The sequence below is a fragment of the Heliconius melpomene genome, chromosome 10, assembly GCF_056956725.1.
Source record: "Heliconius melpomene rosina isolate 202511_hmr_F chromosome 10, ASM5695672v1, whole genome shotgun sequence".
Taxonomy (NCBI): Eukaryota; Metazoa; Arthropoda; class Insecta; order Lepidoptera; family Nymphalidae; genus Heliconius; species Heliconius melpomene.
Genome location: NC_140398.1, coordinates 7,914,803 through 7,939,226, shown reverse-complemented (window position 1 = coordinate 7,939,226; position 24,424 = coordinate 7,914,803). Strand labels below are relative to the sequence as shown.

The following is a 24,424-nucleotide window of genomic DNA, read 5'->3' as shown; positions in this document are numbered from 1 at the left end:
CTAAGACAAAAGGGATTTCGCTTTCATTATCTTTTTTTGGAAAAGTTAACTAGAATTAAAATAAAAGAAAATCATATTTAAACTTTTGTAAAAAAAATAATAATATTCACGTTTACAGTAAACTTATAAAGATACTGTCCCACTACGTCCTGATACCCTCACTTCTTCTTCTATCTCCTCCACCTCTATTTCCTCTACCTCTTTCACCTCTATGTCTACATATATAAAGTCACAATACACTTGTGATCATGAAAGAGAAACCTACAATTCCAAGTCATATCTAAAGAAATCGAGCAATTCTTGATATCTTAAGTTACTTCGATTTTATTTATTTATCAAATTGACTTCTGTTTCCATTCGGAAAGTAATTTTGTATCATCCAAGCTTCCTTATTGAAATCACCGGGCCTGTCTCGACTCTCGGCGGGGATTTTAGATCACTTAAAGGCTAAATAATGTATGAGTAAATGCTTTGATATCTTGTACAGTACTCTTAAAGACGCATTGAATTTTTTTGTAAGAATTTTCTTTTTATTATATTGGCTTAGTTATAAAGGAATTTGGGATTAATGTTTATTTATCATTTGTAAAATGACAGAATTTTCTCTTTCTTTCAATTTTAATAAAATAAAATGTAAAATGCGTCTGTAAGGATGACGGTTGGTGGTAAAATTTTCACCCGGAGTTTCAATGAATTATTATCATTTCAAGAAGTGTTGAGTTGCATCACTCAACACGCGATATGTCGAAAATTGAGCGGAAATTTGGGAACGAAATGTCATAAAACTACGTCTACCTACCCTGATATATACGGTATACAGCGTGAAGCTATAAAAATGAATAAATAATAAAAAAGAAACTATAAAAATACTATTAAATAAACCGTATACATAAAACACCAACGCCATTTTATTATTTATTTATTATCACTCCATAGACCAAATGAACCGCGATGGTCGATACCACCAAATATGTAATTGTAAAATTATGCAATTGTTCCGAACGAGCCAATATTTGCGCCTGGAACCAGGTCATAGAAAACAGAGTGCAAAAACGGCATTTCCGCTGAGTCAATACCAATTAGTCTGATTCCAGTATACATTGGAGTGAATAAAAACGTCCATTTTGTTTGCATTAACCCACCGTTAATCCGCATCGCATTAAATTTACTAGTGTAGGGTAGCTCTACAAAAATTTTTATCGGTCAAGTCCATTCAAACCATTCATGTCATTGAATGAAGCTACTATGAAACTAAAAAGCATATAATAAATTCATATGAGAACTCGATTTTTTTTTTAATTTTTTGTAATTTTATTTTGACGAGTGCATTAGGTACTCACTGGTGGTGAATATTAAAATTGTGTTGGATTTTAGTTAGTTTTAAGTTTTATATCATATTTATTAATGATGTTCATATGGAATTGTCAATCTTTACTTTCTTTTAATTTTTTATAGGTTTCTGAGAAAATATGATCTAACTATGGTGCCGGTTGTATTTCTAAGAAGTAAATTAGTTTCGGGTCATAAGTTAAGAACGTTTTCATATATTTCTCCTCAGTTCCCCAGATTTAAAAGTCAAATCGGCAATAAAAACTGTGTAGAGTACATTCTTCTTTTCTACGTAAAATTCAATTTTACCAAATTACTTTGCTAGCTCAGCCAGTTTTTATTGTCAGGAAAATAAAAACATACTAAAATATATGCGTTTCAACGTACACGTATCACGTGAAACCTCTGCAAAAAACTGAGATTTTATTAACCACTTTTCGTTTTGAAAGCTTTCGCATATTATTAGATTCCGAAGTTAGCAGTGTTCCCCACACTTTGTTACTTTACATATAAACAATATCAACCAAAACATGGATTAGCTTATTAATTTTCTGACAGTGAGAAGATAGAGACACTCCGTTCTCCTCTTTCTATTAAAATTGGAAACCTCACTTGATGAGTAGCGGAACTTAACACCGCGTTTTTGTTACCATAGCGAAGACATGAAAATAATTTTAACATATTCACTCTTCTAAAGTGCTGAGTAGAAATCAAACCCTAAACCATGGCGCTTACAGTCTGTCACCTATTCGCAAAGAACCATTAAACTCTAAAGAAATATATTAAAGCAGTTATATAAAATTCTATGAAAGCATTAACCTGAGCATACAGCGCGTTAAGTGTAGCGTGTAACGTATAAAGTACACAGGGGATTCTTAGAGGCTCGTCTTGTGATGTTCCACCGACTGTGAGGAACTAAATGAGATATTCTTTCAATTCTATGCACGAACAATTGTAAATTATTTCTGTAGTAGTACCTAATATTTTTTCTTGCGTTTTTTCTAGCAGGCCTATAACGTTAAGAAACGTCTTTCCCATTTTCTACCCAATTTTCCAGACATTGCGTAGTCAGTGGCGAAACTCAACGCCGGGCTTTGACTTGGTACCAAAGCGAAAAAATAAAAATTATTTGTTCCTCCGAGCGGAAATCGCATCCACAACTCGAGTCAGATGTTGAGCCACTGCCTCGTAAAGACAAAAGTTCTTTTATTTAAGTCGAATCTAACATTACAGACAACATTTTTTTTTATTTTTCAGGAAATTGACTCGGTACGTTAGTTACCTTTTGCCAATCCCGCTAAACAAGAAAAGTGTAAAAATGAAAAAAATTAAACTAAAATTAACTTTTTGCCAACCGAGATTTTTGAATTCAGTTAAGAACAGCCAGATATAATTTTTCTCATCTACTAAATACACTTTCCCCAAAAAGAAAACCCTGTCGCACCCTCTCAATGACAACGAGGGTTGCCCTGTTTTAATGGCTATGTAGGCGGAATATGTAAAAGTATTTGCCATAAAGAGATTGCCCGAGACCTTCTGTCGTATGTATTATAATTTATTCTTTTAACGAAAAATAATTTAAATAGCAAAGAAAAACGTACCAAGGCATTTTTTACGCAATTTCTGTCCATCTCAACTCAATTTCTTTTTTTTTTGTCTCGTTTTGATTTCTTCGGAAATACGGTGTACAACGCCGTGCCTTGTCCAATCAAATGAAAGTACACATTTCTTCCCCAAAGCATGATTCGAAATTTAAGTTTTATCCCGCACATAGCTACTATAATTCTGAGTGTTTAAATATTGTATTGAGCAGCGGAACTCTACGCCGCACTGGCCGCAGTAAACTTCTATAGTATAGCGAACGATATCTCTGTTATTATTATATATTAAATATTACAATGCATTTTAAATTAAATTATCGTTTAACATAACTGTTTGTTCTCTTCGTTTCTACCCTTCCGTGGCCATTATATTCAATAAATAATTATTAGGGGTAATTAAGGCTTGGCTCCATTCTCCATGGCTCGGGGTAAATTGAGTTACCTTTTATCTGATTACCTTTATGTAAATATAAGGAAATATTCAATTACTTAGTTGTAGCCTGTGTACTTACTTTCCACCTGCTGTGGCGTATTCAAATTATGGTTTCATTAGTTTTAGAAACTACTAGTTCAAATTGAAAAATTGAGTTTGTCTAATGTTGGATAGTCCATTTATGGAGGAAGACTATAGGCTGTTTAGCACATTAAGAGTTCCGTTGTAACCCTCTGTACCTGCAGTCAAAGTTACCTCCGGCACTTAGAAAGAGTCATGTGCCAAACACAATTTTTGTTGAGAGTATTTGTCATCATAGCGGCAATCAAGATAAAGGTTCGTGAGATACAGCCTGGTGACAGACAGACAGCTCTAGAACTAGTCTTTATAATAGAGTTCCCTTCGGGTACGGAACCCCAGAAACGGCGTTGGGTTCCAATACTCTACGAACGTAGTTGAAATAGGCGGAAAGTGAAAAATAAAGTAATGTATGAGTACATCTAGGTTTTTAATGTTTACTTCGCATTAGCGGGAGATATTGTGTAGAAATAAGAAAATGCATTTTACGTTAAAAACTTTTGGGCAAAAAGATTTTCTGAACTTTAAAAGTGCTGCGTCAAAATCCCTCATTTCGGTCTAGACAGTAACAGATAAATGTAGAAAAAGCTTGTTACCGGATTCCCTGAGTCATTTTACATTTTCTCAATGATATATATATCGTTGTGTTTTTATTACTACTCATGTATTAGTTCGACTTTATGAAATTTGACGATTACAATTTCAGTTAGGAGAAAATTAAATATTAGGGTATGGAGCTGATCTGATGATAGAGTCAGGACCTGAATAGTGGAATTTGTTAGAGGTTACTAGTACATAACTCGTTTTTAGGGTCATATAAAGTCGCTTTTTAGTTTTTACATTGTTATTTTTACTTATGACCAAATCAACGTAAGTCTCTAAAAACCTATACTTATACATTACAATAAACAATATTTACTAATTTACCTATTTTTTTTATATTTAATATATTCTTATGGAGCGTTCGAAGAAAAAACACTATTAACATGATTTTAAAATTAACTAACTAAATAACTTTTCAATCTTTTTAAACACATCAATATAAAGTGTTTATATACAAATATAAACTAGTACAAAATAGCCCGTATTATTGGTAAAATTTTAATATTTATTGTACAAAATTCTTGTATTCGCCTACTTCATTTTTTTTATTATTATATCATTAAAAGTCTAGAATGTATGCATACGTGATGAAACAAAACAAAAGAGGCTTTATACTCGTGCATCGTTTCATCAAAATTTAAATTCGCTGTATTCTCTAAAGAAAACGGAACGTACTTCTTACTTTAGTAATATAATAGGAGTATATACTCGTATGTACCCGTTTAGATGTTAATATATAAAGAATGGAAAATGTGTATGAAATGTTGAAGAAAATAACTTGGTAGAGGGACACTAAGAAATATCATAGTGTTTTCTTTTAATTTATAAATATTTTTTGACATTTCTTCATCGCTCATTCTCCCTAATTAGATACTATTAATATGAAAATTGTATTCCAACGAAGTATAAAATGAATCTTTTTTGAATTCATTGAATTCACATATTTTATATACGAGATAAAAGATTCAAGGCCTTCTATGAAGGTTTTATATTTTCTATATAATATATCTCTAATTGAATCTTGAGTTTAAGCCAGTTATTTATTACACAAAAACATAATTTATGTGGCAGCCCTATTAAACCTCGTCCATAAATCAGTGTTATTTGTGGTTTTGTTCTTCATTACATTTATTTATCTTCAGGGAGGTATACATATTTTTTTAACACGACATGTCCCTTGTGGTTCGAAAGGAGGAAAATAGAATTTAACAATTCGCTCATTCATTGTCTCTTGAGGACGTCGAAATAGAATTAATAATTTGTAATTTAACTAAATATCGATTGTTTACTTTCCTTCAATAAAAAGAAGTAACGGTTTCATGAACATCACTCTATTAAAGTTATCATACTTTATACGTGACGATAGAGTTCTCGAAGGTCTACTGAAATCCTCCACATCTTTTCCCCCCATTCCTACTCTCACGCTCCTAAATTATATTATATATATATATATATATATCTATTTCTCTATTCTTCACTACTTATGCATACGATAATATAATACACAAACCGCTGTATTTGATGAAATAGGAGACCAAACATTAATTATAATGTGTTAATCATTAATATGAACTTCCATTAAGATGTTGGTAAAATTATTAATTATTGCCTTCATACATCTCACGTATCGTAGAAGGTAACAACGTAACAATACGACGATAGACTAAATGCGGCGTTTAATTCCGTCACTCATCGCGCAATGTCTTGTATTCGAGCGAAAACTTGGTGGGCATAACATGGTGAGCTGAAAGAGCATAATGTCAAGACACTCTGCACTTTGCTTTCCATTCGAGTTTTAGAAGTTGGGTGTGGGCGGAACTGATGGCCATACTTTTCTTACCACGGCAAAGAAAAGTAATTATCCTCCCGAGGGGGATTGATCCGACAACCGTCACGCTTATTTCACTTTAACCTCTTTAACGTGCTTCTCTTAAAAATGTTACTTATTAGTAACATATATGTATGTGTAACTATTATATAAGGTGCTTTTCAAAAACGTCAGTAGTCGAGCTCCACTAAAACGTAGGGAGGCGAACATTAAACATATAATGAAAGTACGTCATCAATCATATTTAGTGATGTGACACATATCCATTAGAGCTATATATTTCACTTGCATTTACTGTTGCATTCTGTTCTTTTACGTCTCATCTACGTTATTAATATATTTTGTTCAAGCTATGTTACCGGAAATACCATTTAGAAACTACCGGAAATACTTATTATATATTTGAACAACGTTTTTGATATAGTATATGTGGCCGTCCTCAGGGATAGCGTAATCGTGAAGGTTGTGGCTTCGATTCCCATTCAGAGGAATGAAATATTAAAGATTTTTTAAATGAATAGAAAGATTTCCTCGGCCTGGTAAAAACTAAGCGCGGCGTTGTGTTCCGCCACCTAACAAGCATCGAAAATTACTCATTGCGAGTGGTATGTTCACTTTGACTACCTTACCATATACGGAATTGACCGTGAAAAGAACAAAACTAATATAGTGATCCATCCCTCCGTACTTCCATATTTCGAGTATTTTACAGCCATTCTACATGAAGTGAGAGAAACCAATCTTTGCTCAACTCACTCCCTTATTCAATACGGAGAAATGAAAATACAAGTTATATAGGATTCACTCATCAAGTATGTAGGATTTTTATGTAGGATAAAAAAATCACACTTGCTAAAGTAATAAATTGTATACAACAATGAATTTCTACCTCATTTATCCCATAAATTATTCTACTATAAACTTAGCTAGAGTTGCCTACTGTAATACTAACATGTCGGGCACCGTATAAAATCGTCATCTATCAACAATATTGTCAATCGCGTGTAGAGATTACTACGTCGGAACTACGAGCGCGCAGCTCAACTGGTACTAATGGCTCAAGAGTGACAGATGTTCAGCCCACATGATGCTAAGACCACCTATAAATCTTTCTAAAACGTTTCGTGGTGGTTTTTCTGAGGGAAATTCTGAACGAGAGGAGAAGAAAATTTTCTCTTCTGAAGGAAATTTCTCTTTGTGGATGAACGTAATAGTACTGACTATTGTCAGTACTATTACGTACTAAGTATATACTGACTATACTGACATTTTGATGTTAATTGAGGCTGCTAGAATCAGAGATTGTTATAATTAAAAAGTCTTAATAGTACCAAAAGTCATTATTGATCCAAAGCCTACTTTGATAAAAATATTCAATATTTTTTAAGTATGTAACGCATAAAAAGTAGAGAAAAGAAAAATAAGAACAGAGGAATACCCTACTCCTAAACAAAAAAATATGTATAAAAGGAAAAACATAGTTAAAACTTCTTTTACATTTAATTGAAAGTAACTTAGCATTTTATAGGATATGTAAATTTTTTGCATATATTTACAACGACGTAAGGATGAAAGGCTGAGGCAATAAAGCTTCTTAGCAACATCAATATATTTAGTACTTTTCAGTTAGTTTTTAGAGTTCCGTACCTCAGAAGACAAAAACGGAGCTCTTAGAGAATCACTTTAAGATATTAAGCTGAAATTAATATCAAATATTACTAAATATCTATGGTCCCGTGAAACACAAAAAATCAAGCTCTCAAACAACGCAATTGTATCTTTTATACGATCATTTATACTCGTAATAAACCTTACGTGTATTTTCCGTGGACTTAAAGTCATTAAATTTGGCACGAAGTGAGAACTTACTATACAAACAAAGGAAATACTCGCTACGACTCGCACTTAATCGTTTTTTTATAGTTATATCAACTAATTTGGTTACTTTTTGAAATTTTAGACAACTTAATTTTCTTTTATTGCACAAGTTTATGCTTAGCAGTTTAATTTACACATACATACCTTTATGTCCTAATAGCATTAGTCCACGTATAGTAATACATTAAATTAAACGACATAAAAATCCAAATTCAACTCATAAGCAAAAAATACAACATTAAAACAAATATTCTTCAACATGAATTCAAAAATATTAAATATTTCAGTGCTTTACAAATTTCAAAAGTTTCAAGTAAGCGTTCGTTAAATTCTGCGTTACCTGTTATTTTCGTTACTTTCATACTAACTGGTGTTTCGCGGCAAAGCTATGAAACAATAGAATTGCGATAAACTTTCTGTTGGGGTTTTTTTTGGTAGTACACAAAGAGATGGATGAATTTTGGGTAAAAATGCCGTCGCGGCTTTGGCTACCGTCCGCTACGAGCTGGGAACATGTTGGTGAAATATTTTTTTGTAACGCCCGTCATTTTATTTTAGGTTTTGTAAAATTATTGGGTTTTTATAATGTGTTTGTCTATTATACGATTAGTTAGCAAAGATATCTTATTTACAATAGTATATTGTCGTATTTTATGGTGGGGACGCACAAGGATATCATTTAATTCTGTTTTCTGACTGATCTGACTGAAATGGACTGACATTAAAAAATATAATGAATTAAAAAATAATACGTATGGACTTTAATACTCAATAAATATAAAACTTAGAATTTACATTTAATATTTTTTTATAAATACTACTTAAACTACATACTACTTGATTTAAAAAAAAATACTTGAAAATTTTGTATTTTCTTGAAAAAGTCACCTATATATCCACCTCAAAGTGTATCAGCCATGATTTGTACTGAAACACCTCAATCGAATATCGATCAAGGCTCCCCTGAACGCAACTAAATTTAAGTTTAAATGGAGTTTGCTGAGTTCACTCAAAATTATTCCATCTTTATAGCTGTGGATAACATCAATTTGGAAAGTTTTTAGCTTTAACGTGGATCTATCTACATATGGATATTGACAATGCCGTCAAAGTTACGAAAAATATATTCTCATTATAACTTTTTTCAGCTTTACATATATTGGGTAGGCAGAGGGAACCTAATCACAATACACTTCCCACTTTCCACCCAATTTTCTTAACATTGCGTGATGAGTGGCGGAATTAAACGCCACGCTTTGTCTCGTTACCATAGCGAGGAAATGAAAATAATTGGTGTTAATAAACTCTGTTATCGCGGTCTTTATATACAGATTATATTATAACACTAAATGGCTCTAACACTAAATGTATGACATTTTCCTTTCAGTACAATCTTCTCAACCAAGTAGAAGCCGATAAACCTCTTTGGTATTTGTAGGTACCATTTAAAATGACACTGAAGCTTAAAGATTAAAAGTTTTAACTAAAAGAATTATTTAATGAATATCAAATATTTAAGCTAAACTGGGTACGTGTCTTATAAAATTACATTTTCCGTTTTCCGAACAACAGTTTTTAATATCATGTAGATTAAACATACATATCTCTGGGCGTTTTTACTTCAATTTATGTACTATTAACCTTCTTTTAATTGTCTTAATGAGAACTGTGTGTTTTAAGACCAGGTTCCCAGGTTCCCTCTATCAACTCTACTATGCGTGGGTTTAAAGGTGAAGCTAAACACTATGCTAAGCAAATTTTATATTTTTATATACATTTGTACTTTTACAAAATATAAAATTTCGACCAAAAGTATAAACGATTAGACGCCTAAGTAGAGTCGTAAAGACTACATCATAATCATAAGCAACGATGGCCCGTAAAAAAGTAGTAAAGGACGAAGAAAATAAAAAAGATATAAGATTACATAGTTTAAACAAGATTTCATGTTTCAAATTAACGCACAAGAAGAGAGAACTTACAATGAATCATTAAGTAAATGTGTTAACAAAATGGTTTCCAACAGAATTACCTACGATGTTGATTAAATCTCTTTGTTAATGATCAGAGGGTAAGGGAGTTATAATTATAAACCTTCATTCAAGGACGCATCTCAAGTTTTAGAGGTGTGTCCAGGTCTGGATCAATTTTTTTAATTGATTTTTTTATAATAAATATGTGTCTAAAGTCATATATTTATGGGTAAGACTACTAAATTACACTAAATAATTTTATATGGAAATTTTCCCATAAATTGGTTAGCACAACGCAATGGTAAGAAAAAAAATGGACGTCTAAGCTTATAAAAAATCGATCATTTCATACTTCTCTCGCCCCATCCACACCATCCCTAAGTTTACCTGACCGCCGATCTCCAATCTTACCCAAAAAATCCATCACATTACACAAAAAAAACACAATCATGAATCGATTGATAATACGATACGATAAACAAAACGCGGGGGCGGGGAAGCCAGCCTGTTGCGCGGCAAGTGGCAACTCACCGGTGATCAGGGCGAGCAGCGCCAGGGCCGTTAGCATGGCCATGGCGGCGACGCGCGGGCATACCACACCCGCGCCCGCTGCGCTAGCACGCCGTCGTCATGCGGCCTGTGATACTGACGGCGGCCGGCCCGAGCGGCGCTCGGCGCGGGACTGGCCTCGCCCGCCCCGGCTCCCCCCGACACCCCCGACCACCCCCTCGCACCCCCTCACACACCGCACCCCGCCTGCGCCTTCAGGTGCGCGTTACCGCCCTGCCCCTTGAAAAATCCTCAGGCCATTGTGTGGAGGGCAAATGAGGATGTACAAGGTGTTAAGTGGGCATGCGAGGACAAGGTCGCTGCATCCGAGCTCAGCCCCTCCAGATCCTTTGAATTTAACCGTAAATAATTGTTTGCACTGTAATGGGATACAGAGACGAGGTAGCTGCGAGGGGTTGCCCTGGAAAATTCATGGGATGCGCCCTACATAGTAGATTTCGGGGGCTCAATTATCCTTTCCGTGAAAATGGAGAATACCGTATTCGATATAATGCTCGATAAAGCTTACAATATTAATTTCGGAATGCATTCTGCTTAGAATATTTTTTATCAAGATCGAAAACAAATGAAGACATACAAAATGTTAATTAGGGTAAAGTGGAGCTGCCCGCAATCAAAAGCTCTGTAATCCCATGCGCCTTCCGTTTTACGAGTAGGTAGTGTTAATTTTACCTTTTGGTGGACCAAGCGAAATTGAGTTAAGCCCTGATGTTGAAAAAACCTTAGCGATTACTGCTGTGGGAGTCGAGGGGTTTTGCATCAATAAGAAAGATTTTTTTTAAGAAAGAGCTTTTGGTCCCCTAAAATTATATTTGAAATATACTACATGAATGAAATATACATTATATACGAGTATACTAGATAACAGGAAAATGAAAGAAAATATTTCGTATAAAGACATTATGGCGTCAGGTTCCGTCACTCAACACGCAATACTGGTGCTGGTGACGCAGAAATCGCCATATCTTTCCTGCTAGATAAACTGTACCTTTTTTTATATTATTCATAGCAGTAATCATTTTATTAATAAATATTAAGACAATAAATATCAATAAAAAAATAGTTTCACCGAGCACAAGCAGTGTAGATAGAGAATCTAAGTCGTGTCTTAACAAGACACTCCGTTCCCCACTTTCCGTCCAATTTTCAAGATATTGCATGTCAAACAAAAATTGGTATTTTCAAAGTAGCTTACATTATACAATTAATTTCAATATTCAATTTGTGACTGGTAACGTAACAGTTGTGGAGATTGAGTTATTCTAGAAAAACACAAAAATGAACAAATTTTGTCTTTTTCTTATATTTAATTATAAAAAACCCTGACCACAGAAACTAAATTAATATATTTAGTAAACAACACTCGCGCCATTAACACAAATCCAACGACTACTACAAGAAGTATAAGAAGTCTAACCAAGTAAGTCCCATGAGTCCCATGAGTGAGTAAAATCAAAATATATAGCTTCGATGCTAAATGTACCTGAAGGGAGAGCAAGGTCATTGCAGGTCCCAGGTCCCTCCGTGGCTTACGGGTCATACTATTAATCAACGTCCACCGGCCGGCCGCGGTATTCATCATGATATCGGACCTTTTATTTGTTTTGTTAGCGAAATCTAAATCTTAGAAAATATAGGCTGAAATTTTGTTGTAACGTCAAAAAAAACAAAAAAAAAATATATATTAAATCTATAAATTTCATTTAATCTTAATTATCGTATGTCGTTAAAACGATATTTTAACTAACACTTACTGGATGAGGCCGAAATAACGCAGTGGTAGAGACTCTGACTGTAAACGAGATGGTTGTGGGTACGATTACCATTCAAAAGAATAAATTATTTACATTTCCGGTAATGAAACAAACGCAGCGTTGAGTTCCACCACTTAACACGTGTAGAAAAATTGGGCTAAAAAAAACCAACTTAACAGACTAGATGTCATCTACTGTACGTGCTATGGTTATTGATTAAGAGGAGAATTTACTTAAAGAAACTTTAACAAGTATTTTATATAAATGTATAAATAAGTCAGTCATGTTTTATTTTCTTCTTTAAGAAAAAAATTGATGAAGAACCATCAGTTCTAATCAATGTCCAATTTGAAATAGTAGCTGCCAAACTGTGGCTTGGCTACCATTCAATCGCTTTGCGAGACCAATTTTTCAAGGCAAGTTTTCTTCTTATTTGCTTTTTCTAGAGACAATTTTCATTTATTAACAATGAAAATTTAAAAACAACATTTTTTTGTGTTTTAAAAAACCTAGATAGATATTCTTTTTGAGGTTCACAAGATGTTCCGGACGATAAACTTTGCGTGACATAAAAAATATACCTTCCAATTTTCAAAGTAACAGTGTTATCATATACAAAAAATAATACATTTTTTTCTTCATATTCTGTCTAACTACCAAAGCTTAGTAGCAAATAGAAATTTTCATTCTTACTGAGCAAATTAAATTAACAAATTCACATATTCATTAATAAATTTAATATAACTTTGAAACTGAAACAAAGCTGAACGTGAACGACTTGAAAATATACTTGTCGAGGAGCGTGGAGCTTGCAGCTTACACAAAACACTCGTAAAATGTTCAAAATGTAGGGAAAAGTGCGCAACGGGGTCTGCTATCTCATATCTATGATATTTACTGTATGAATACAGTTGGAATGTACTATGAATCTCCTTCTGGTTGTTGGTTGGAAAATTGCGAATATTAAATTATTCCCTCGCGAAAGCTGGGGGCCGCTTACGAAACTATTTGTTATTTATATATTGTACTATGTAAATTGTACATATTTAGTTGTCTTGTTTTCTTTTAAAATATGCAAAGTTTTTGTATGGGTGGGAAAGGTCGGTAAAAGTAAATATTAATAAGTATGAAATGTATGCTCCATGGATATGCAGAGTCAATTCAACTTTAAAAAGATACACAGAATAGCAGGAAAAAGCGAAGCCGTCACAGTAATAATGAAAAATGACGCCAGTTAAAGTTATAAAACAATAAATTAAAAAAAGATAGTAAGAGGGAGGAAAACCTCTTTTCATTTTTGAGAACATATTGCCGAGAATACTGAAGGAAAATCAAGTAAAAAGCATGAGGACTCACTAGGGCAGGTTGGTGGTGACAATGGTGGTGGACAACTACAATTCCCAAATTACGAACCTTTATAGGTACCTATAGAAAACTCATAAATACACGTATTACAAAATATGTAAAAAAAAACCTTTTATTTCTTGCATATTTAAAAGAGAATATGGCAAAAAAGGTACAGCTATAAAAACAAAACAAAATCTACCAAATATGCTTCTTAATTCTAAAGTAGGTCTAAGCACACACGACCCACCGTTTGATATCCACTAACTTCTTGACTAAAAGGCAGTAAAATTGTACATAAAATGAAGAAAAACAGTTTATAGTGAAATTAATTTATCTTTCACAATATGAGTTATCCACTTTCAGTCTAACACGCCCCAGATGTTGTTTAACTTCAAGCATCCATTGCAGTGATTCTCAACCTTTATTTTGTAACGGTACGCTTTTAACTACGTTTTTTTTAATTAATAAAGGAAAAGATGAATTTGAAGATCTGACCAAAACAAAACGCGTCGTTGAATTTGAAAGAGTGCGTGCTGGAAGCAGAAAATGAATTTTTCAACTTCAAACTGGGACAAAAATCATAATATATTCGTACGTAAAAAAATATAGCAATCATTTATTGTATAATATATAGGTTTATATGTATGACTTATTTTGGCTTGGCTTGTCCATAAATTGCTCCAGAGCCTTCTATATATTTCAATGCAAGTCACATAAAAATCGGTTCAGCTGTTCCGAAGATCAGCCTGGATAGATAAAAAGACTGACAGACAATAATCTTAATATCTAATTTAACTATGTGCACTTGAAGAAACAGTCATTTTAAAATCACATATAGACATTTAAATTTTATTTTACATTATTTAAAAAAAAATGTAATATTTGACACATTAAAAGTTCGCGACACACGTAAGGCACAGTGGTTGAGACTCACTGGTCTAATGTAACGTTTTATTTAACCCTAGTTGAATACTTTTATTTGAGCGCCCGCTTGCTTCAAAGTTAATAAAGTTTTTCACTAGACTATGTCATATTTGCGTTGAAAATTTGCTTTTCTTCGCCTACAACGCTCTGTTGGGCAAATTAGACTGGGTTGTGCTAGCGTAGTTAAAACAAAGTGAACTTTAAAGAGCAAATGGTTCTTTAATTTTATAAAGAAAAAAAACAATTGTTTCTTTTTATCTGTAGGAATTTTCTGTAGTGTTGTAGAAAGAAGTTATTACATTCTCCACTTTCAGACTATTTAGTGACATTATATGGTACTTTTTAAACCAGATCTTAATTTAAAATATTTAGCAACTATAATCCACATCAATCTTATAATCTTGTCTTATGTTTAAAGCTTATCTGGTATCATGACAGAACGCGGCGTTGACTCAACACACAATGTCTCGAAAATGAGCCGGAAATTACGCTACGACGCGACGGCTTCAGACTAATACTATTATGCAATAAATAAATAGTAAAAGTCTTTTGGATTTTTTTAAAATTTAGCTCGCAAAAAATGTCGTATTAAAAAGAAAATGTTTAGTTATTTCACATCTAGGTAGGCGGTAATTACGCGCCCACTGCAAACATTTTTTCTCGCGTAAATCCTATCCTGATGCTAAATCTTGAAATCTCGGTGTTTTTATCATCATACATAATAATTTTACAAACAAAAGAATTAGTTAAATCAATACAACAGTCGTATAAAATAACTGTTTTGAGCAATTAGCCATTTTGGTGAAAAAAATACTTTAAATTGATATAATATTTTTATTTATGATTGAATTGAATCGATTTTAATAAAATGTTAAGTGAAGCTTCCTAAAACCCAAGATTGAAAACTGCATTTAAATCGATTAGCCGTTTCTACGATTAGGGTAACACTTACTTACGCACAGACAAACAGACAAAAATTTTAAAAATCATTGTTTTGGGTTACAGTAATAAATGTCTACAGTTACTAATAGTTAACATATTACAATGGATAAACATAATTTACATATAAAAAGAACCTTGGATTTTAAAACCTACGTTGTATAGGATTTGGTTGATACGGAAAATTATTAATTAAATATCTTTTTGGTTTATAAATATGATTAAGTTTTTCTATCTAAGTTATTCCATCTATCTAACTATCACAAATACGCCTTGATATATATATAAAATAGAAAACATATTATATATAACAAGGGCCAACCTATCAGGTATATGAGCGGTAGCTTGACCCGTGATGGTAGATTGTATTGATTAGAAACCGCCCTTCAAATCACGCCATTTTATCTCATATTGAGTAATATGAGACTAAATGACGTGACATAGACGTGTTGCCTGGGAAAAATAGATAGATAGGTAGTCTGGCTAGATGTCATTTTGACTATTTTTAGCCATAAATACAAAACTCAACTGAACTGACTATTTTAAAAAATGTTTTTTTTATTATTTTCGCTTTAAAGATCTCTTTCAAAAACAGCTATCCTTCATTCTTCGATGGATTTATTTCTACACTCAATAAGTTAAGTAGTGTATAAATTTTTTACAACTTTACGTAAAATGACGACTCTGAGAGTGATTATAGAGAGAATAGAATATTAAATTACAAAATCCAAGATCTCGAATAGGTACCATATCTAAACTGTATAAAAGAGATTAAGTTTTGGCTTTAAATTAACAACAGAGAAAGCAAGACTTGAGTTTCAGTTATCTCATACCTAAATCTTATTGTTAGTAGTGTGAAGCAATTAAGTGTTAACGGTACCTACCTTAAACATTAATATGATATATGTGTTTACTTCATACTGTGTAGCAGGATAGGCAGAGGGAACCTGGAAACCTCGTGTTAAGAAACCCCGTTCTCATAAGACCATGTGCGTAGGAAGGGGGAGAGAATATTCTGAAGGCCAGCCACCACAGAAACTTTACTAATATCAAAATTTGCCCATAAAAATTTAAAAAACAATAACTATTGATAATTAAATATTTTATTTCATCGAGTGAGAAATGAACCCACGCCCTCCCACGTTTAAAGTCGCACCCTGCGCCACGTTTGGCCTCTATGTGTGTATGTATATACATACATTATTTTCATTTTTTATGAAACATTTACAAATACAATGGTATAAGACTATTGTAGATAAAAAAACTTAGTAGTATAACAAAAAAATATTAGTAGCTCTCCACTTTCCATCCATTTATGTATAATTGCCACATAACTATACAAGGAAATAAAAATATTTAAAATTATAAAATGGGAATTGAACCAACAATCATCTCGTCCAAACACACTTATCAAAGACACCACAAGTGTTTAATAATATAATTGATATACCCATACAATAATTCAAATTCAAACACTCAGCCTCAATGGATTCTGGATACTTTACGTCCAACAAAGCCCATTCGGAACTAGTACGGCACTATTTCGGTATAAATGATTCATTTCCCCACTTAGGACCGATCATGGTTTTACCGCACGGCCCTTGGTTTCATAGCTTATTAGTTTGCCGATACTAAATATTATTATCCCTTATATTCTAATGGTATTTAACATTGGCAAATATTATATCGATTTATGTATTCATTTAAATTATAGAGCAATTCATTATGTTATGTGGCTTGAACTGAATCAACGCTGTTATGCTTCGGTAGAGCGAGGGAATGAAAATATTAAGTATTTAATATTTAATATTTTCATTCCCTCGCATTTTCGACGAGTGGAAATCGAATCCACAAGCTCCACTATTACAAACGCACGTTTGTGTTCCTGCCCCACAACGGCCTCAAGCTCAAAATGTAGATTGGATGTGCTGCTTATTTTAGCCTTAGATATTGTATAATATAATATAATTTATTTCTTAAATTACAATTAATTATACTTAAGTGTGATTTAATTATACAAATGAAACATACAGTCGTGGCGCAATGGCCCAAAGTGTGTTGCAAAAGGTTGTGGGTTCGATCCCCACTCGAGAAAAAGAAAATATTTGTATAAATTTATATTTTCATTTCTTCGCTCTGGTGTCAAGGCCAAACGCGGCGTTGAGTTCCGCCACTCAACACGCAATGCCTCTACAATTCGGCGAAAAGTGGGGAACGGAGTGTCTTAACACGAGACGAGGTTCCCTCTGCCTAACCTGCTGTGTGCGGGATACAGCGTGAAGCTGAAACATACAGATAAATATTTACTTCAATTATTAATTTTACATTATTTCAGCAGTAGATAACAATTACTTAGTATGCCCGCACTATTATTTACGATAACGGAAATGTTAAGTGGTACATTACTAGTTACAAGCATTTTAATGTTTATGAAAATATACAATTGTCCATGTTCAGCTTGGCTTGTGACACAAGGCACGATAATGGAGTGTTTACATGTTGGTATCTATGGACGCAAAAATTGTAAATACAAATAAGAGAATTGCAATTTTTGATTTGAAAAATATATAAATTTATTTCTATATGCAAATTAAATTCAGTTCATTTATTTAACACAGTAATATCAAAATATTACTATATATGTATCTTCCTTCATGTCTTTTTTTACTATTGTTTAACTGACATTGATTGATTCTTTACTGACCGAACGTCGGCAAGCGTCTAAGCGACGTATAATATTTGCCTGTGAATTTGTGGAAGCTCGGAAACCTTCACAAGCGTGTAAATGGACCATAATGATCATTAAAACACGAGTGACGGCTGGTTGTCACTGTCACAATAATTTTTATTTGCGGTTTTGCGTGTTGTTTCAAAGAAGAAAACAGCTATTAATGTAGTTTTACCATTATGAATCAAACAATAAACGTAGATCAATTAAATTCAGCTTTAACATCCCTTAGAACGCTGCGCTCAAGCGTAAGTCATGTATTCGAAACATTATCAAACGGTCTACGAGCTGACCACGGCGAAGACGGCAAAGATAAGTTCCTCTTGGAGCTACAAGAACTTCTCAATAATGTCAATATAAATCTACGAGACTTAGAACAAACAACTAATGGACTACCAATTCCAACGGCACCTTTTAATCTCGGAAATACAACTTTCTTAAGTCAGGAAACTACTCAAGATCGTCAAGCTCTATACACACAGCTAGTTAACAGTTACAAATGGACAGATAAAATACATGAATATTCTTCTTTCGCTCACACGCTGCTAAGTCAGAATTCTCTAAAACGTTCGTACATAAATTCAGGCAGTACTAAACGACGCGGCAAATTGCAGAGCAATCATAACGTTGCACCATTACAAGTCGATAACGTTATAAACAACATAGACAGATCTTACAACGATATGAAAATAACTATATCACGCCCATTCGCAAGTAACGCTGTAGTGCAGATCAATCTAAGCCATGTTTTAAAAGCTGTAGTCGCTTTCAAAAGCTTGCTCATGGAATGGGTTATGGTGAAAGGGTACGGCGAAACTCTAGACCTGTGGACCGAGTCACGTCATCATGTGTTCCGGAAAGTGACAGAAAATGCTCATGCAGCAATGTTGCATTTCTATTCACCTACATTACCTGAACTAGCTGTTCGATCCTTCATGACTTGGTTACATAGCTATGTGAATTTATTTAGTGATCCATGCAAGAGATGTGGATGTCACCTCCACCATACATCAATGTTGCCCCCAGCATGGCGTGACTTCCGCACCCTTGAACCTTTTCACGATGAGTGTAAACAATAGTTAATGTGGTATTGAATGTGAAAGCATGGAGCATTTGATTATAAAATTGATTGTTGCAGCTTTCTCATTCAATATTATTAAATAATCAAAAATCAAAAGGACTTAAGAATTTTGTAGGTGGAGTGAAAATAAGAATTATAATTATTATATGTGATGTTACAAATAGACATAGCATTATAAGTAATATTTAAAAAACAATCCTCTTTACTCAGAAAATCTGAAAATTCTTTAGGAATAATGCTAATATTGTCAAGCTTATAACCAAATATTAAAAAAATCACAAGTTCATGAATCAGTACCTTAGAAACTTCACTTTTAAAAATGCTATTCACACACTTGAAAATACAGGTTCCATCCCACTACATAAATATTTTATGTTTTGAAATATTTTACTTTAAATATAAAATAAAATCAGCTTCATGCTGTATCCCGAATCAATTCCACTGTATCAAAGCATTCCGTGTTGAGTGGCGGAAGCTAAAGCAGGGCTATTGCCTTGTTGCCAGAGTGAAGAAATGAAAAAAATAATAAATTAGCTGGATTCATTCAAATCTCGTCTACATACATATGTACTCAGTTGGTAGTGTGGAAATGCCTGAAACATATATAAATGTGAGTTGGATATTTCAGTCCTCACTCAGTATCAATACCTATCAAGCTGAAGAATTTATTTGGTTGGATGGTCTTATCTCATTGAAAAAATCTTTTACTATTTTGTAGTCCATTTAATAAGGAAGGCCTGTTAATTGTTTATAACCCACTTTATCTAAAGCCAGTCACCTCGTCATTCACAACTATTAGTTGCTTCTATTTGGCCACATGGGCCAAGATGGATGTAAAACAAAAATCTAGTAAAAATAAAACAAAATATTTACAACTAACATTTATTTAACAACACTAAGTATAAGGTCTACACACAGAGACTGTGTGATCAACACTACATGCAACCTCCAAAACATGGGCGCCTATACTAATTTTTAATGGAAAATGTTGATCTTTTCCATGGCCGAGTCCCAAACAGCCATGTCGATTCCTACCCCACATATAAAGGTCCCCATCATTAGTTATGGCAGCAAGATGGCCAATCCCGCTTGAAACTTTAACAACTCTTGAATCAGGGTTAAAATCGTTTCTGCCTAATAGTGTAGGGGGAATTTGTTTTGGTTGATGAGCATGTTGTACATTTGGCCCTAGACCTAGTAAACCGAAGCCCCAGACGAAAATATCTCCATTTTCTGCAAAAAAATGTATAATAAAATCAATTACCAACAAAAGTGTTTTGTTTATATTTATTTCCTTTTTATTTTATTTTAATGTTAAAAATCAAAAAATTAAGTATAAATAAAAAAATATGCTCCAAAAGTAAAAAAAGCCAAAAATATAAAATTGATTCATTTGACATCAGTAGCATATAATAAAGGATTATGACTAAAATCTAATATTTTTTTGCTGTGTACGCACGCTTGTGCGAACTCTTTTGAACACAATATATAGGAATAATTTAACATAACAAAATATATTTGATAGACTTTTAAGACATTTCTGGCTTCTGATATCTGAAAAAAAAAATTGGTGGTGTCCACTCAATTATTTTTCTTCTGCTCTTAATAGACAAACTGCATGAAACATCAACAGTGTTTTAAACACGCTATATGCAGGATACAGTGTAAAGATAAAAGAAAGATATTCTTGAGGCTATCATGGCAGCAGCACAGAGGCTTGACTGTAAACACAACAGTTGTACCTTCAATTCCCAAACGGAACTTATTTTCATTCATTTCAAATTAAAACAAAAAAATAAAGAATACCTTATTACAACATTAAACATACCATTACAGACCAAACAAAATGAGCCACCTGCGGCTATATCAACTATTCTGCCCAAGCCCTTGGTAAAATTGACTAACGCGTATGACATGTTCACTTGTTGTTGTTTTGTGTTCATTGGCACTTGACCATATTCTGAATTGCCCCACCCGAATAGCTCCCCATTATCTACAAATGAGATTTTTTTTTATTTGATTGAGCAATTATTTATATTAATTAATGAAATAAAATGTTTTTATTTAATTTTCTATTTTTTCTTGACAAATTTTATTTTCTTTATAGTGGAGATAGTATAATCTATAGTTCAGATCCCAAAGAAAGTATATTATGACTACAAATCTTACTTTACTTATATAATCATACTTTTATTTTTATATATTATGTAATTCCTTTTTTCTATAGATGTTTTATAACAATCATGTTAGAGTTACAATCTTAGAGGTACAAATCTTTGTTAATTAATATTACGGGCTATTTTTAAACAAAACTTTTTTGTTAATTCATATAAAAAAATTGCTACATAAAAACACAATACAAACCGCTCAAAGCCAAAACGCAGTCCACCGTAGAGGCGACTTTAACAATCTTTTCGCTGGTCACGTCCCCCTTCACAGCGGCAGGATGACCTTGGTTGTCATATGTACCGAGCCCAGTCTGACCGTCTGCTCCCCACCCACAGGAATAAAGCTTACCTGATTCCGTTATAAATAAGCTGTAAACAAACAAAAATATTTTTCAAATCTACATAAAATTTATAAAATATTCAGTCATTGATTAGATAAATTTTCGATAACAAATATTAGTATGACTGTATCAGGGCCGTCGTGGCCGGTGGCACAAGAGGGACTGTAAACGTAACGGTTGTGGGTTCGGTAACATAAAATATTAAGAAACTAAACAGACATTTTGATACATTGCGTGTTAAATGGCGGAACTCGACGTTGTTCTTTGCCTCCTTACCAGAGCAAAGAAATTAAAATATTACATATTTCATTTCTCTCGATGTTAATCGAACCCACATTGGTGTCGTTTACAGCTTGCAGCATTACGCTTGTGCTCCTGCGCCACGACGGTCTCAATTATAGAAATATAAGTAAATCACAAATGTCACCTATGATCCTGTCCACAGCATATATCCACAATTTTTTCCTTTCCCAATCTCTTAATATTATAAGACGCCATGCTGCCTTTATATTCTTCATTTGGGTTAATCTTCCTGCCACACTGTCCATATGCATTGTTGCCAAGTGTGTATACACCTTCGTTATCGGTTAGTATTAGTGTGTGAGCTCGACCTGCTGCCAGTCCTGTGATCTGCAATATTATACTAACAGTATAACAGTGATAAAGTATCACGCATAACACGGGAGGCAGAGGGAACCCAGTGTTAAGACACTCCATTCTCTACTTTCCGTTCAATTTTCGAGACATTATGTGTTGAATGCATGTAGTTAACGCCGCATTGTGACTTGGTAGCCGCTCCCGTTAGCGGATTCAATTTCAGTATGAAGATTATGCAAGTTTTGTATCTGGGTAAACTTAATTTCTGAAGCATATGTGAAATTCATGTAATAAAGCTAATTATTATTATAAAAATTATAAAAGCTATTACATGATTTTGCAAAAATATGTGTTAATGTTTAATTAGATCAGTTTTGCAAGTGCCTCCCCCTTTCTGCCTGATTTCAAGACATTGTTTAATTAAGATAATGTATTATTATAACTGAGGCACTACAACAACAACACACAATGTTGTAAACTACTCTTTATTGCTTGGGGAACAGTGGGACTTAATACTTATACTTTGCTTCTGCCTATCCTGCTATTTGTGGAGTACAGTGTGAAGATGACAAAATAAATTAAAAAAATCATCTCACTTTTGTTTCCAAAGACTTATACGGTATATAAATAGGCCCAGGGCTCAATAACATTTCCAAGGGATGTCCTATTCTAGGTGCGTGATATCCTATTTGCGAATCTGTATTCAGTCCTGTGCCAAATATTTTATGTTGCTCATTTGTTTTTATTGCGGCCACTGTGAAACCGTAGCCACTAGCTACCTTTGTTACCTGTAAAATACATTTTTTTATTAGTTTTTTTTCGTGATGGGAAGTTTTCTTATCAATATAATTGTTGGTTTTTTTATTACTAGTAAGAGAAACATTTTAAAAAAATCCCACTTGTAATTAAATATTTTCATTTTTATTCCTCTGGTAATGAGATTGGGTTCCTTAACTCCACGAATTCCTCCAGAATTTGGTGAATTTCACAACAGTGACATACTTCTTGTGATATAGTATTTGAATACTTACATCAAATCTCTCACAAAAACTAGATCTCATGGGATGCCAAATGTAACTAAAAGCATTTCTATATGTTTTTTTGAATTTTTTCATAGCCCTCGGCATGTGTATACCGAGGGCACCAGTTTCCGCCAGTCCCCATACATATACTCTTCTGTCTGAACTCTTACTTACTGGATACTGGAATACTAAAGAATTAAAATAACATTTTAAAAAATCAAGTACATTAACTTAACTTATTATATCTAAATAGTTATGTAAAAATTGTTAAAATATTCTTTATTGTAAATCGGATAACATTGATCTTAATATTTAAAAGAGTACAATAGGTGGTTTTATTGTTAATTGAGCATAGCATACTCTTCAAGGATACTTATGAGTAGATGACAGAATTAGTGAAATGGGGAAGGGTGAACTGACTACTGAGTAAATGAATATAATAACGTACTATAAACATATATGTATACGTATTGAAGAAAAATTTATCAAGATCAATCATAAAAACATAACCTATACAAAATACAAGTTCCAAGTCTATATTGCAATATTTCAATAACATATTTATTTGAATAATTAAATATATATTAAAAATATAACGTAATAATTACTTGGCAACTGTTCTTCTTCTTTCGGATCAATGAATTTCCTTTTGTTTTTCGCCGTGCGACTAAATAATATAGCAGGAGTTCTTCGCTGTACAAATAGCTTTAACGTATTCATATTAACATAAGATACCATATTTTTACAATATATTATGACCTTTTTATTTTATTCGTTTATATTTTCACACAAAAACATTCCATTTTTATAATTTATTTTGATTTTCACAAATTCAAATTTGACATTTTCATATCTTGACATTTGTGTTTGCGTTCCTTTTGACGGTACTTTATAACTATTAAATTAAATATCATAGTTTAAAAAAAAATATGTGTATTGGTCCCTCACTTACAACTTTAAGTCCACGCAAAATTGGTTTACTGTCAGCCTTGCGAGATTTTATCTCGAAGTGTAGTAACTTCCTTCTCTCTGACTATTCCGCTAGGAAATCAGCGTGAAGCTTCACGCGAGGTAAGTATACTTGTATTCAAATTCAATTCAAATTCAAAATATTCTTTATTCAAATAAACTTTATAAGCACTTTTGAATCGTCGAATGTACATGTCAACAAAAAGCTACCACCGATTCGGAAGGCAGTTCTGCTGAGAAGAGCCGGCAAGAAACTCAACA

The 24,424-nt window shown here is 33.1% G+C and overlaps 3 protein-coding genes across 8 annotated transcripts in view; 1 reads left to right on the top strand and 2 right to left on the bottom strand.

Moving 5' to 3' along the window:
- The window catches only part of LOC146535409 (neuronal acetylcholine receptor subunit alpha-7-like), a 94,266-nt gene extending 83,874 nt beyond the window's left edge, over window positions 1-10,392 (bottom strand). For all 6 annotated transcript variants that reach the window (XM_085191798.1, XM_085191793.1, XM_085191795.1 and 3 more), the window contains exon 1: window positions 10,255-10,392. In XM_085191798.1, the coding sequence (XP_085047924.1) occupies window positions 10,255-10,297 (43 nt within the window). In that variant the 5' untranslated portion in view covers window positions 10,298-10,392. The remainder of the gene's footprint in view (window positions 1-10,254) is intronic.
- Window positions 10,393-18,099: 7,707 nt separating this feature from the next.
- Window positions 18,100-24,071, bottom strand: LOC146535407 (RCC1-like G exchanging factor-like protein). The gene is made up of 7 exons (XM_085191972.1): window positions 23,803-24,071; window positions 23,204-23,382; window positions 22,769-22,960; window positions 22,003-22,205; window positions 21,431-21,603; window positions 20,895-21,059; window positions 18,100-20,299 (listed from the first exon to the last, which is right to left on the bottom strand). Exons 1-7 carry the CDS (start codon window positions 23,930-23,932, stop codon window positions 19,962-19,964), a joined length of 1,380 nt encoding a protein of 459 aa, XP_085048098.1. The 5' UTR covers window positions 23,933-24,071; the 3' UTR covers window positions 18,100-19,961.
- MED27 (mediator complex subunit 27) lies at window positions 18,165-20,338 on the top strand. The gene has a single exon (XM_085191974.1). The coding sequence runs from the start codon at window positions 18,165-18,167 to the stop codon at window positions 19,062-19,064; it is 900 nt and encodes a 299-aa protein (XP_085048100.1). The 3' UTR covers window positions 19,065-20,338.
- Window positions 24,072-24,424: the final 353 nt, after the last annotated feature.

Excerpts from the sequence above, each read along its gene's own strand:
- MED27 (XM_085191974.1), top strand. The coding sequence starts at position 18,165 with ATGAATCAAACAATAAACGTAGATCAATTAAATTCAGCTTTAACATCC.
- LOC146535407 (XM_085191972.1), bottom strand. The coding sequence starts at position 23,932 with ATGGTATCTTATGTTAATATGAATACGTTAAAGCTATTTGTACAGCGA. Across the intron at positions 23,383-23,802 it reads AGAAGAAGAACAGTTGCCAA|TATTCCAGTATCCAGTAAGT; the intron begins GTAATTATTACG and ends TTAATTCTTTAG. Across the intron at positions 22,961-23,203 it reads GTTTTTGTGAGAGATTTGAT|GTAACAAAGGTAGCTAGTGG; the intron begins GTAAGTATTCAA and ends TGTATTTTACAG.